Consider the following 16,046-nt stretch of genomic DNA (forward strand, 5'->3'; position numbering starts at 1 on the left):
AAAGGTCAAAATGAACCCAAATGCCAAACGAACTCAAACAACCAAACAAGAACAAAAACAGCAGAGGAACCAAAACAACCAAAACCTTGAGACACAAAAGAGCTCAACAGCTTTCACAATATGAAAATTTAGCTGAAATCCACAAGCCTCTGTTTTTCCACATTAACTACATGAGCGTAAACCATGAATATCATCTCTATAAGCTATCTCACTTTGCCCTTTGAGTCCTATATTGTGTCTGACTGCTCTCATTGTGATTCCCCACGTTATGAATGAAGCTGTGCTGCGGGAATAAGCACATGTAGCGATATGGGTCAGATAAGCGCCTTGCAGGCTAAGCCACCTTCAAAACCATTTGAAAAAGATTTATGGGCACGTGTGCAGGAACTTAAAGGGGAAAATTGTCGAGCGTTTCATCATCCAAGTCTAAGAGCCTCTTAGATCTCCATGATGAACTTGCAGTCAGGAGAAGATGTTTTATTTTATGTATTGATCTCAAATTAAGTCTTGCTTTCATCGCATTCCTCCGCCAAACAGATGGGCTGTATTCAGCCAAGGACGTAGCTGTTTTTAGTTTATTTACTTGGCTTTCATTATCTTTTTATATGCTATGAAGTGAATGTAAAGGAAAGAGATGCCTTTAGAAAATCTCATGAAGTGTGTATATATGTGCATTTGTGTGTTCCTGAACATAAACTTCATTTCCTAACATCTGTGGGATAAATGACATTTGACATTAAATGCTTACTAGTAGTTATTAAAGACAATTGTAAATGTCATTTAAAGATACAAACTGCAGCAGAATATTTAGTTGAATAAACCCAGGTTGCTTTTCTTGACTGAAAATGCATTGAAAAAAAACTAGGAAAAAGAGAGCATGAAAGAGTAGTTGATAAGTTTTTCAGCTATGGATTGTGATCTCAATTTTTTACCCTTTAAATAATCAGGGAAATGTGTAAATGTAGATAAAAGCAGTGATGAATTACTGCTGTACACATCTGAAGGTTGCTTTGGCGTCGTGATCAATGTGGCTTTTTGTCATGCTCTTAAATCTGCTGGAGAAAAAACAAGGCCAGCGACCACCTTCATGCAACATAATCATCTTTTACATGCATGTGCCCATTTTGATCTCCAACATTTCTGTGTGTTTTGCTACAAGGGGGCAAAAAGGGTCTGCCTGTCTTTTTGTGAACCTGAAGCCCTTTTAGGATGCCTCAAATCGTAAAATACAAATGTCAAGAAAACTTTTGAACACTGTTTATGTCAGTTTCTGACAATCCAAAATCGGCTTGAGTAAAACATATTGATTGTAGGATATCAAACCAACACTGGGTTAAAAAATGATTCTTTTTATGATTGGTTAAATTAAGTAAAAACGTTTGGTTAGTTTGGACGTAAAAGCTCTACTGGTCAAGTCCACCTTATGTCCCTGTGGTGCAATGGAACAATGACACAGCTTCACTAGTTTCTACATAGAGTTTAGTGTGGACTTTACACCATAACTTAAGACAGAGCTTATGCAAACTTGGTGCAACAAGATGCTGGTCTTCTCCTCATAAAAGCAGGAGTAAAAAATACTAGTTTTCTGTTCTATTTTTATCATCTTTGAACCTGAACTAGCTAAGGCTTCATGCTTTGGTCCAGTTGAGTTTTTAAGCTAATACCTCCTTGTCCATCTAAAGGCCTCTGTTTCACAGTACAACTACATATAGGGGAAAAAAGTGTTTTTGCTGAATTTCTCAATACTAGTAGCAGCTATATTGAGTCTGACTGCTTTGGAAGAAACTTCAGAGTTTTGTCTTTAGAGAAGAAAACCCTTGTTTGTGCTTGTACTCTAAACAGTTCAGACACAGCATTCAATTTAATTTAGGTGTTTCTGGATTGGCATTTTTGACTAATTCTACCCCGAATTATAAGGGGTTAACACGCAGTCAAGTATTTTATGATGATTTAAAACTTGATTTTAATTTTCAAAATTATATTCATGGTTTTTAAATGAGGTAAAAAGCCTCTCAAGACCCACCTGAAGTGCAGCCAGGACCCCCCCAGTGGGACCCTGCCCACTCTTTGGAAGCAATGCCTTAAAAGCTTAGTCAAAGACGACAGGTTAAAAAAATGAGTGATTGTGGCTGATTTGCTCAGTTTGCCTGATGAGGAGCAAGTTTGATTCATAATAGTTTAAAAAAAGCAATGTTTTTTGTATTATTTTGAATTAATTTAGCCTACCCATCCATAGAGCAACAGCTAAAAAAAACGCTTCTTCATAAATGCAAATTTAATATAATGTTTTTTATAAACTAGACTATAGTAAAGAGAATTCTCCTTTATTATGGTTTCTTTACAAATTTTTCACAACACAGGGACTTTAGACTCGTTGACCACAATTCTTACCTACTACTGTCCCTATCAGTTTTCCACCCCTGAACCAATTCAAAATATACATCACATTATCTCTCTTTTACCTTACTTTTTTAAAAACACACACAAAACTCTATTTTTAATTTTGCATGAGGTATGTTAGAGCCAGCTTTCATGAGAAGGTCTTTGCCACTGCCACATCCATCTGCTACATATAGAATAAACAGGCAGCTAGCTTCACTTAGAATAAAAATTGGAAACAGCTACTATAATTCAAAGGGACTGAAACAGCTCCCAGTCGCTTTAAAACTCACTAATTAAAACAGTATACCTATTCCCTGTTAAAAAAAAAAAAAAAACAGCAATAAGGCCAATGGCTCCGTGTACTGTAATTCCATGCCATGGTCTATTTTGTGGTTTGAATCAGTTGTTTGGGGACCATTTGCAAGGAAGCCAGGTGAAAATTCATGAACTTCAATGGATGAGATATGGGATGTCGACTGAGGAGCTTTAGAGGTGATGGTAGATGAACGGGTTCCTCTGAATGCTTGGACAGTGATTTTCTTGTTTGCAGTCCTAAGCCACATCTTATATCATTAGTGTTCTTGCCTGACTTCGCACAAACCCAGAAAGCCTGTGCTGAAAATGTTAAACCTCTTCTTTTGAAACGAGGGCAGATATCTAACCTGATAAATATATCTCTAAATTGTGTAATGTTTTGATTGAGGCCTATCGACTCATTCACCTTCATGTACTTCCCCTCAACCGCAAACTAAACAGTGAAACTTACACAAATCAGAACAGTAAGAAACAGCCATGAATGCATTCTGCAACAGTAATCACCATCTTCCAGAAATCATGCACACAGTATTTAACAAATTGCACTGTCTCCCCAGCTCCTCCTACTCTTTGCAGCCCCCCACCCCCCACAAAAAAGAAAAGATGGAAATGATGAATTTATATCCTCCCTCCTTGTATGCAAGAGCTTTGAAGACTATGCTGCAATGAAGCAGTATGCATAATGCATGAAGTGTCTTTTGAGCACCATGCTGCTCCAAACATAGAAATATTTTGTCTTCCCTCTCCCTCCTTCCTTCCTTTCTTCCCTCTCTGACTTACTGTACTCCCCTCTTTACTTGAGCCACATATTTCTCAATTGTTTTTATGCCTTTTTACCTCACTGGGCCACTGAAGGAGGAACAATTAGAAAAAGGGACAGTGTAATTTGGCAGAGAAGGTGTAGCCAGGAAATGCCCAGTCAAGATAAGACTAGCTTTTAATGTATGCCATTAGAAACAATGAAACAATGCGCTTTAACTTTGTGTGTCTGTCTCTTTGTTCTTGTAAACACTGTTGGACAAAAGAAAAAGAAGCAGACACACAGAGTGCTGGTATGTGTTATTCTTCTTTGTCTTTTGGCTCCCTGGATGCTCCTTCTACCCCTTAGTTGTGATTTAAGAACATCTGCTTACCTGAGAACCACCTCATCACTTTGTGTTTACACATACTGTATGCATGCTACTTCACGGATCACACAGTGCGCTCCCTTACGGTCGCTAAATTCTAACATCAAAAGGCAAGATGAACTCAGATGCCCTGCATTCCCCCGGCGTGCCATTTGAAGCCCCACAACACAACAGTGCAGCATGCAAATGGAGCGCAGGATGTTTGTTAATTATCCACGCTTGCGTCAGATTGCTTCCAAAGCTCCCGCCCCGCCGGCCCTGCTGATTCAAGTCGGCGAGTCAACATATCAAACTTGCGCTGGCTAATTCCCAGGCATGGCTTAAATATTCAAAGCTTTTACACAACACCAATTTGTATCTTTTGTGTGCTTTTTTTGTGTGATATCCTCTACAGAATGTGTCCCGCATCAACGACATCGTGAAGCAGGTGCTGCTGATATTCCCACACTTCTGTCTGGGCAGAGGGCTAATCGACATGGCCAAGAACCAGGCGATGGGCACACTCTTCAGCAGTTTTGGTAAGAGGCCATCAACATGATCAGCGCTGTAATCCTTGGGGGAAAAGTCTTATCTTAATGATTCAATTTGTGCAACACTAAGATCCGAGATCATATTTTCTCAAACCTTTTACAGGTTAGAAAGATAATTATACTACAGTCAGGAACATTTTTTCATTATGTTGCAAAATAGATATACAGTTTAACTTGGTGGAGAAGGCTCTTCTCAAAAGAGGCTCCCTGGGTTAGTCCAGCAGCATGCTTTGACTTTACAGGGAGCACACAGCTAGAAATCCCCATATAGATGGATACATTGATGACGATGCATACTGAATACAATAAAATTACCAATTATGTCATTGTAACCTGAATGAGGGTGCAGTGAGCTTTATGCTAAAAAGGAGGAGGCTGGGGTGGAGGATGTTAAGCTATGCCAGCAGCAGCAGCATGGTTCATCATCATTAATGCAAGCAGGGATTGGTTTAAATGGACCACTGTGTTGAGAGAAAGAGCTGTGATTGGCTGTGAGAGCTGGGAGGCGATAATTGGGATCAGCATATGACTACCATGTCCTGCATGAACTGATGCTGAGCTTCATTTCTTGTTATGCCAACATTTAATGTATTTTGTGACCCAAATACAAACAGTCAGTGCACTTTATTTAGTTTAAAAAACTTTGTTTCAAATAGTGTATTTTAATACGATTTTAACTAAACGTAAAGCATTCTTGTAATCCAATTCCCGCATACAATATGTTATTCACCAGATTGCACTGAGATATAAATAAACATCAGGAAATATGAAAGATTATTTATACCTCAGCTTATCTCTCATGCTGTGGTCAATGAAGAAATTCATTTTGTATAATGTTTATAACACTGAATGGCAGACATAATTTCCTCTACCTCAGTGGTCAGTCTGCAGGAATGAGCTTCAGCAGCTATTTCTACAAATTTCCATTAGCTTCTCCAATATAAAAGCAATGTATGAAAATAGTACGTTAAGTTTTTTTTTTAGTTTACAACGGCAAAACTGGAATCAGATTTTAAACTGAGGGAAAAGGAACAAGGATAATTTTTCAACAATCAGAATTTACAGTCTTTTTAAACCCTTTTTAAATTGTTTTTTACTAAAAAAAAAGATGAAACGCTCTTCAAATTTGCAATCATTCTGTGCTGCGTGTGAAGAGAAAATATAGCCAATCAATCATAAGAAGTGTTTCCCAAAGAATTGTGCTCTACCTTGGCGGTGGAGATAATAGTGGGTGCATCTCATTACAAAACTTTGTCCATCTTCACTTTCTCCCTCCTGACTGACCTGTAAAAAATTCTCCCTTCGCCATGATGAAGGATCTTCCAGTTCCTTAAATGAGTCTGGAGGAGCAGGCAGAGCAGGGAGAGACACATCTTCAGCATCAATTGAGCAAAATCCTGAATCTTGAATGAAATGCTCAACCCAATATTCTGTTATCACCTCAGGTGATCTACATGTGTGGAGGCGTATTGGTAATGTTATCACATGCATATCACAACACGAATGCAGAACAGCATCAACAGCAAGGAGCTGCAGTTAATTATCTAAATAATGGCTTCATGTTTAACACAAGACGTCACGACTCAATCTGTGAGAATTTTCTCTCTCTCTTTCTCACACAAGCTCAGGATGGCAATCATAAGCAGATAAAAGAAAAAAGTTGGCAATTACACCTTGGTGGCCGTGAATGTACCTGGGCGGCCTGCCTGGGTATTGTATATGAGCAGGAAACGCTAAAAAGTATGATAAGCTGATGGCAGTACAAAGTAATAATAAAGAAGCCAGTCTTAAAAATCAGATTATATCATCAATACATCTGAAACTGAGGGATCTGACCACTGGCCCTTCCTCCCTGTGATATTATCTCACAGAGACTATCTTACACATTATCTCAATGCTTATTTTAGCAATACATGATAGTCGTATCAGTTTATCTTCACCTTTTAATCATACAGTAATGGATGCATTAGAGCATATTCAAGGTTTTCTTGCAGTAAAAAAATTGCTGAACCTCATCGTAAAATTTTAGTTCAGTTTTCTGGTTCCCAATCTACCATCAGATAATTAGAATTATATTAGGAGAGTAAAAAGGAAAAAAACACACACAAATGTGTATATACATGCCCCTCACAACCCTGTCAGACATTTAAATACACTTTAACAGAGGGCCTTTTCTTTAAAGCAACACTAAAATTTCATTTGAAATGCTTGTCCTTTATCGCATCATCATGTTCAACCAATAATGTGGCCCCCAAAACTCCAGAGCTCTTCACTCTACATGTGTTAAATTTAGTCAGGAGAAAAGGAAGAAAAGGGCAGCAAGGTCGCAGACGTGAAGTCGGAGGGTTGAGAGGGCCATCAAGAGGTAAAAGAGCCACATGAAAGAGGAAGAGGAGTCTTACCGTGGAGAGATGGAGCAGGAAATAGCGGTTTGAGGAATCATTTGCCATGGTGGCGGAGAGCAGGAAGAAAAAAGCAATCACAAGCTAAAAGGGCCGGTGTAGAGGGGCTATTTACCAGAGAATGAGAATAAAAGCGTTTTGAGTTTTTTTCTTGCCTCCTTACTTTCCCCCCTCGGGCTCAAGAGTTGTCGAAGCTGAGAGAGCAGAATTGTCAATGATTAGAGCGGGGAGGAGGCTGTCACCAGTTAACTTACATGTTTATTAGCTGAGAGAAGCCTCAACATGGAAAGTACAGGATACCAGTGATTTTCTCACGACATTTGTGACAGCCTTGTTTTTTAGATTCCACTTTAAGGCTAAGTGGCATCTTAACTGCTTGCTCTCACCAATAAATATCTCAAAACACTTCAAAGTGCTGACAAATAGCTGCTCCCTGCTAACTTTTGACAAAGACATATTTGGCTGTCAATGAAAGAGAACACATACCAGCTAATTCCTTTTTGTTATGACACTGTTCCTGCTAAACCGTCCTCTGAGCCTGTAGATAAGAAGTTCACATGAAATGACACATCAATGATGTGTTTAATTACTTACTTTCCCCTGTGTGCATTGACTTTTTAATAACCTTTTTTTCAGGTTTCTTTATTTATTTTTTTCTTATCCTTCCTCCCTACCAGGGGAAAACCGTTTTAAGGACCCACTTAGCTGGGAAATGGTGGGAAAGAACCTCTGCGCAATGGCCATTGAAGGCGTAGTCATGTTTGCTGTCACAATCCTCATCCAGTATAAGTTCTTCTGCAAACCAAGGTAAAAATGACTGGCATCTACTTTTTGTAAAAATGTTGGTTTTTTTAATTGTAAGAAGACTGCTGGACAGAAATGGTAAGTAAGAAGTGAAAGGGTAATGTAGGGATGACCACGCTACAATGGCAACAGCAAAGACGACATAAAGAATAGATACTAAAGTTAAAGAAAGCCTTGAGTTCTTTTCTATGTAACTTGTACAAAGAAACATGCTAAGTTTCTACAGCTGAGAGGCAGAATAGCTACAGATGCATTGCATTTTGATGAATTTACCCACTGTGGAGAAATGATATTGATTTTGAATGTCTGATGAAAAACTAAATTACATTTTAGTCTAGCTTTAGTCATCTTGACGAAAACTAGACTCACTTTTAGTCAGTTTTAATCATCAAAGATCTATTTTTGGCTAGTCTCAGTCTCGTCTTTCTCGTAGAAACAAAGGCTGTCAATGAACATTTTTAGTCATAGTTGTTGCTGCCAGTTGAATAAAACCACATAAACAAAGATGTTTATAGCTGATGTTTTCACTCTTAACTCCTGAAGGAATTATTAATTATACAACAGATACCTAAAATCAGTGACTGTTTTACCCAGCTAGAACTGATTATCTTTTACCTGACTGCCTTTCTCTCTCACTTTTCCTCATTTGTGGGAAGCATGTTTTATATCTGCTATAAATACTGTTATTATTTCCTGTAAAGTGATACGTCTGACTGGAGCTCAGTTTTATCAATCACACGCTCGCATGCTGAGGTTTCGTCATGCAAGACGAGAATATAACTGGAATATTTATTCACTTAAACATTAAGGTAGCTCGCTTCGCAGCCCTCACTCTCGTGAGAGAGATGGCAAGAACACACAAATGAAGATAAATGAATGTATCACCTGAAATGTTTCAAAGCTTTCTCTCCTGTAGCTCAGTCACAAAGTGCAAAGCTTTCTTCCCCATCATACTCTTATATACTATACTATGTAAGGTTTGGTGAAGCACATTAGACTATGGTGATAAAAATTAGACAGTGGCGGATGCCATGGTTGAGCTTAATAATAGGAAACGCTACACTCCGTAGGTCAAAGAACAATGCAGTCATGTGACTGCCCGGATTGCAAAGCACAAAAGTGGCAGCATGTGAACCTGTGTTTTAGATTTTCTCAAAGATGTAAAAATCTAATGTGGTTTTTGTAAAACATAAAAATAATAGACACAAGTGTTACCTATCAAAGTCATCATGTCTTGATATACAGGGTTCCTTTTTTTTAAGGTTACTTTAATATGTTTGATCTTACTGTTTTTTTTGTCCGTGGTTTCAACAAAGTTTTGTATTTTCATTCAGTTTTTGTTGCTGTAAGAATTCCTCAATTTCCCCTATTTGAATCAGAGTTGATCTTCATTCTCTTTAATTTAAGCCATCTGTTGCTTGTTGAATCTGTTCAGCAAACACTACCCTGATTCCTCTTTTCCTGAATGTTTACTCAATCTAAAAGCTTGGTTGCTATAGTTACTAATGCCCACGGCTTCAACTATTTATGGAAATTGCAGAGACGGTTGCGCCGAGCTTAAACTTTGACCAAGATAATTTGTCAGGCGAGCTCATGTTAATTTTAATGAGGGGTGTTGTGTTCTCTGTGGTTGACTTCTCTCTGCCAGGCTTATTACACCAAAGTCATTATCTGAAGAGGAAGAGGATATCGATGTGGCGCGTGAGCGTGAGCGGGTCTATGATGGAAGGGCCCAGAATGACCTTCTGCGGATCTGTGACCTTACTAAGGTAAGGTGTGGTGCACTTTGCATGATCCTCTGACCTGCACCTTGTCTGACCTTTGTGACTCACTTACCCTGACTCTAACACTTATAGTTATTTTTTACATTCAATATTTTTGCTTCAATTAAGAAACGGTTCATCTTTACATTAATCTAAAATGTCATAAAGAACCATCTTTACCCTATTTTAAAAATGTACTGATTTTCTTCTTAATCTTTCAGATACACTTTCAACTCCTTTCCCTCTTTCCTGAGTCATCTGCATTATTTACTTACCTTTCATAGTGCAGTACATAAAAGACATAAATAATGCATTCTCTGAACATCAGTGGTTTTAGCAGAACCAGTAGGTCACATGGGGCCTCAAAACACAGCTATCATAATATGAGGCACGCGTCTGAAAGAACTAAGAAGCCTAGAGTGAATCGAATAGTATCAAAATAGCTGTTAATTATGGAGGACCTCTGCAGAAAGGTCCTAACTCCACCATGTCTTCATCTCAAACTAGTTGGATTGATCCCTAAAGGCATATTTAGACAAATAAATAATAGATGGTAAAACAGCATACAACAACTAAATATGTATGATTAATGGTAGAAGAATGGATATTGTGCCAAGAGTAAAAATGTATGTATTTTTTTTATGTTGCACCTGACTGAGAGATGTGTTGAAATATTAAGATGTGGTGCATTTGGGTTATGATGCTCTTCTGAGAGGTGATAAGCCAGTACTGTTAGGTATTTATGTTTTATTTCAGACTGGGGTAGTTCTGTGGCTTTCTTACCTGAAGAAGAGATGCTCCTAGATATTTTTTTTTCACTTGCTTTGATTGCCTATAGATAAGCTGGAAAGGGTCTCATATTATTCTTTGCCTGGGGCCTCAAAAAAACACCCGTCTTTGAATTAATCTACTCTACATGACGACATAACGAAAGGTAACTCCTGCTTTTACCTCTATATATCCTTGACCTTTTTCATGTGTGGTTCATTTAACCTGACAGTGATATACTGGTTTACATCAGGGATGAAATGTTCTCTTTTGACTGTTAATGACACTTAAAAAGAGATGTTATCATTTCTATTTCCAAGCTTCCTGCCAAACCTATCAGTTGTAATTCTTATATTTGAGGTCGCTGCATGAGCTCCTGTCTCTGTCTTACAGCCTCCAGCCGTGCATCCACACGCCTTTTACACATGAGGCACAGTAGTGGGTTAACTTAAGTCTGCAGACATGTCGATTGATTATGATCCATTGTAAAGTTATTTTTTTTCTTTTAATCCTCAGCTCTGAACACACACTCCGGGTTTATACAAGTAAATTATTTGGAGTAGGGATGCACACAGTTGAACAGTAAAATTAGTTTATCAAATTAGCCGGTGCAAGATTTACGAGTCAGTTAAATGAAAGGTAATTATTGCCTATCAGCCAATCAGCAGGCTTAATGTCTTGGTCTTTAATGCTCTTTTAAACTGTAATGAACCTCCCGCCACTAGAGGCCACTGTAGCTTCAGTTAATAGCCGCTGCCTTCCTATCTGAGCTTTCCCCCGGCACTTCACCAGATGTGAATATGAGAAAATTAAAGGTAGCTTAGTGGTTAGCATGTAGTTAGAAAAGCGCGGCATGACAGTTTTTAAGTCATTAATGGAAATAAAATGGTATGTAGGCTGTCTAGGGTCACGTATAATTACTCAACTGAAGTGAGAAGAGGCCACATATTAAAGCAAGTCATAGATAAAATAAAGATCATTTTATCTGTGAATACTCCGTTAGAACCTAAAATGATATTGTTGCATCTATATCCATCAAATCTCAAGTTAAAGGACAAAGAATTTAGGTTCGTAGACTTTTCTATATTTCAGGCAAAACGAATGATTGCTATCAATTGGAAGAAAACTCTTGTACCTACTTTAGGTGCTTGGATTGAGAGTATGGTAAATTGTTTGTCAATGGAGAGAATAACATATATCCTGGAAAATAAGCTAGAGATTTATAAGGAAATATGGAAACCATTTGAGGAATTTATGACAATGGGGACATAAGAGAGCTTCTGCAGGAGGGAGACTGAGAGTAGGATAGCTGGAGAATTAAAGTGAAATTTCCCAGAGAGATTGGAGCAGGATTTAAATCTTTAAGTTATGGTTTATACATGGCATATATGTATGTGTGTATGCATGTACAGATATTTTTATTTCTTTGCTTGCAAATTGGTATTTGAAAGAGAGTATCTAATGTTATGTCCAAAGAGGGTGGGCGGGGTGGGTGTTGAATGTATTCTTTTGTTATTATGTTTGTAAATGTAAAAAAGGAAAATAATTTACAATATACTGTCTGTAAATTTATTGTGGATTATGCAACAAAATTCAGTAAAAACTTAAAAAAAAGATAATCTAGCACTGCCAGAGTTATGCTGCACATTACATCCACTCTCATTTAAACACTTGCTTACAGGAGCTGAGACCTAGCATGGGATTTGAGCATATCGTACGCTTACGTTCAGATTTATATGTTTGTGGAAATGAGAAGACACACAGGTTTCTGCTGTTCGCATGTTTGATAAATGAAGGTCACTGTGTGCATCATATCACAGAGCCTGTAAGCATTTGTTTAGTAATAAATATAATCTGAATCCCACTCCTTTCTGCCTCCTCATTTCTACCTAAAAGAAAAATTAAGTCTTCTAATTTTAGCACATCAACCACACAGTAAAATAATAGTCTCTATGGTGACAAGGCATCTAAGGACAGTGGATTATGATTTTATACCAAATAAAACTCTGTGATGTCTGATTGTCACGACTTGCTTTAGAGAGAAAGACCCAAAAAACTTAAGGCCATAGATATTTATCATATATTAAATAAAGCTGCCTGTGAGTGAATTAACTCGACTTTTGTATGGTTTAATACTGAAGTTAACAACAGTCATACACAAACATATAAGAAAGCTTTAGAGCCGTACTGTGTACTAGTCACATTAGAAAGTTTAATAAGTGTAAAGAAATCCTGAGTATTGATCTCATTTTGAAACACACACCTGAACTTTTAGAAACAGATGAGTAACCACAGAGCAAGTTTAAAAAAAAATAATGCAAATAAATCACTGAGACACAGGGAAACATCTGCTCTTAAGCTTGGTAACAGCCTAAATCCTTAACATTAATTCAGTTTTACAGCCATCACCAGTTGAGCCGGGCTGAGGTTCTCCTTCAGGCTCTGCTTTGTCTTCTTGAACTCTGCTCAGGAAACCTTATTTTGAGCGTCACATCAATGTCACTGTCTTCATTAAGAGTAAGGATATCTGTTGAGTCAAATATCTGTATTTTAAGTTGCTATATTATATATACATTGGAGTAGAATAATGTAGAATAATCAACAAAATTAAACCACATAAGAGAAATGAAGCTGCTATCAGATACATACAGTATACAATAATGTATGCTACAAGCTAAAATGCTAGCTTTGAGCAAGTGATTGACCTTTGCTTGAACTTGTCTTTCCTCTGATTTAGCTATCCCAAAATATTGTGTAATTTGTTGAATTTTATTGCATTTGATGATATGTTAGGGAGTTGAAAGCCTGTTCCTCTTTACCCTTCTTATATTTTTCAGTTCTTGTTTTCCCTCCCTTCTTTAGTCTTCCATGTTATTTTACACTAGTTTTTCTCCCTTGCAATTAACCTCCGACGCTATACATTAACAACCTACACTATTGCATCTTGGAATGGCATTAATCTACACGGCATGCATGTGTTAATGGATGTGTGTGGGTGGGAGGAAGCTCAGAATATTTTTTTTCTCCTCTTTCACTAGCTCTTTTCAGTTTTAAGGGCAAACAGCAGAGACAGGCTGCTCTGCTGTAGCTGTTTGCATACACAAACATCGTAAGTGGTCATGAGGTGCAAACAAGATAGCATTTTCCAGAGTGTAAAGGTCTGGGTTTTCATATTGCTATGGACCCTCCCTCCTTGCAGCAGGTGAAGTCGAGCGTGCTGTGACGGTGCATGCCTCAAAACCACAGAGATTAACGCTCCCTCCATCGGCAGATGGTACCTCCCAACGGGCGGCATAACAGCGGGAAGTGTCGCCATGGCAGCTTTGAAGCCAACAGCTGGACAATCCAGCAGCCTTTTACGTCTTACCAGACTTCCTCACTCCTGTGGCTTCTCAGTTTCACTATACTTAATCTTTCACTCACTGTGATGCAGACGCTTGCCACAATCCCGAGGGTAATTACGGAACAAGTGCTGGGTGAAACACCTGGGTGGGTAATGTATCTCAAATCATCCTGCAAGGTAGAGAGGTGTGGGCTTTTTTCGCGTATAACATTTAAAGAGAAAACTTTTTAAATGCTCTACTAGCCTGAGAAAACAAACATATTAATTTTAAATCCAACTTTAAAGCAGTTTGAAACGATTAAGATTTATATTTGACTATCTACTGTTAATGAAAAACTCCTTCAAAAACACCTGGTTGTGAGTGTCTCTGAGATGAAACACAGCAGCCGTCACAGCACAAAAACAGCAGCAGCAGTGGTAGAAGGCATCAGAATTCTTCCTGCAGTGCCCTCATTGACTCCCACCACAGCTGTGCCCCATCCGTTTGGGGGTGTAGATAACAAATTGATCAATGTGCGCAGCTTCGGTGGCCATGCGCCACGGGCTGAGCCCCTGTCATAAATCTAAGCATGCCTCTGAAGCGATCGACAGGCCATCAATCATGTGTCAAACTCCTGCTCCTCCCCTTCCTTTTCCTGCTGCTCTAAACAGAAGAGTTTTTGCCATGCACCCCACCTGCTAGCCTCCACTTAGCTGCTGCTTTAACGTCTGCGATGTAATCAATGGAGACTGTAATAAAAGTTTGTCCGTCTGTGAGAGTTCTGCAGGCACAGCGCTGTCAGTTTAACCTTCCTGTTGCTCGCTAAGTTGGAAGAAAAAGTTTTTAACGAACCTTGTGACAGCTGTTAGAAATTAATAAGTGCATAAGTGATAAATGGCATCTTGAAACAGTACAAGCGTGCTTATGTGATACTTTATGCTCAAGGGGTTTAAGTGACTCAGATGAGATTGGTTTTACCGGTTTCAGCTATGTGGTAGATTATAAAAGAGAGGTAACTTTCATACCTTTGGTTATGAAAGTGCTGAACTGTGAAAATCATCTTTCAAAACATTAAAAACACAAAAGTTTGGGTAGTTACTTACTTTGGCTGATGAATTTTCAAATACTATTTTTTAAAAATACTAAGGCCTTGATGGTTCCCCTCTGGTGTAGCATGTGAATGCAAGTAATAAGTATTCACCTCCTCAGTTATTTTTACCCTTTTATTGATTTTATAAATCAATAAAGGAAAAATAAGTTATTGCATAAAAATTCACCCCCTTTTAAGTGACTGACCTAATTCAGCAGAGGTCTAGCCAATTGGAGATAGTAGTCTCACAGTTAGTGAAATGGGGATCCCCTTAGTGCAGGGAATGTTGCTCAAGTGATTGTAGTACAAAGATCCAGTCACTAGTTAATCAGTATTCATGGTTACCATTACACCATGAAGATAAAAGAACACTCCAAGCAACTCAGAGAAAAGGTTATCGAAATGTTTAAGTCAGGGTATAATTACAAAAAACACAAAGGCACTCCATCCAACATCCCCCAGAGTTCAGTTGATATCTTCATCTGGAAATGGAAGGAATATGGCACATGTGTAAATCTGCCTATGCAAGAAGGAGACTAGTTGAGAGAAGCCACCAAGACACCCATTAGTACTCTGAAGGAGTTACAAGCTCCAGCAGCTGAGATGGGAGAGACTGCATACAGGAACTGTTGCCAAGTTCTGCACCAGACAACGCTCTATAGGAGAGTGGCAAAGAGAAATCCACTGTTGAAGAAGACTATCAACTAGAGCTCACCATAAGGCATATGGGAGACTCCACGGTCAAGTGGAAGAAAGTTCTTTGGTCAGATGACATCATAATGGGGCTTTTTGGCTATCAGACAAGACGCTATGTTTGGTGGACACTGTGTATCAACACAAACACACTATCCCCACTGTGAAGCATTGTGGTGGCAGCATCATGCTGTGGGGATGCTTCTCAGCAGCCAATTCTCTGGAAGGCATGTAAAGGTAGAGGGTAAAATCAATGAGGCAAAATATAGGAAAATCCTGGAGGACAATCTTATTTAGTCTGCGAGAGAACTACAGCTTGGAAGATTTATTTTCCAGCAAGACAGTGACCTGAAGCATACAGCGAAAGCTACACAGAAATGGTTTAAAGACAACAAGGTGAATACACCCAAGAGGGTGAATACTTTTTGTAGGCACTGTAGCACCTTTCTCTGATTGCCTCTAATGGTTGGAATGCATGGGCTTCTTATTTGCTACTTGAGCTATAGTATTTAGAGTTTGAAGCTTGTTTTTCTTTCAAACACAAATCTATATTTTAGGTTTGCAAAACTGCAGCTGTCACATCTGCCGAACTGTCTCATCTGATTAGACGTTGGTCTGCTTATCATGACAGCTGCTATGGTGCCCCAGTCAGAGGGGAATTCTCCTTTAATTGCCTTCCTCCTTACATGTATCTCCTGCTTTGATGTAGCTTTAGCACTGCAAAATATCACTAAAAAGTAGTATGTGTAATCCAGGTTGATAAGTAGTGAGTGCTGCTGCCAGATGGCACCGGAGAATGGCGGATCTACGCAGCTCCTGCTTTTATCACAAGCTTTTGATGTGCCAACT

General features: G+C 38.6%; 1 protein-coding gene across 2 annotated transcripts in view; it reads left to right on the top strand.

The window, feature by feature from the left end:
- LOC121504174 (phospholipid-transporting ATPase ABCA1-like) overlaps positions 1–16,046 on the top strand; it is a 269,110-nt gene that overhangs the window by 207,768 nt on the left and 45,296 nt on the right. For both annotated transcript variants that reach the window (XM_041778824.1, XM_041778823.1), the window contains 3 exons: positions 4,219–4,342; positions 7,434–7,563; positions 9,209–9,329. In XM_041778824.1, coding sequence (XP_041634758.1) covers positions 4,219–4,342; positions 7,434–7,563; positions 9,209–9,329 — 375 coding nt within the window. The remainder of the gene's footprint in view (positions 1–4,218; positions 4,343–7,433; positions 7,564–9,208; positions 9,330–16,046) is intronic.

The sequence above is a fragment of the Cheilinus undulatus genome, linkage group 22 (assembly GCF_018320785.1).
Source record: "Cheilinus undulatus linkage group 22, ASM1832078v1, whole genome shotgun sequence".
NCBI classification, from domain to species: Eukaryota; Metazoa; Chordata; class Actinopteri; order Labriformes; family Labridae; genus Cheilinus; species Cheilinus undulatus.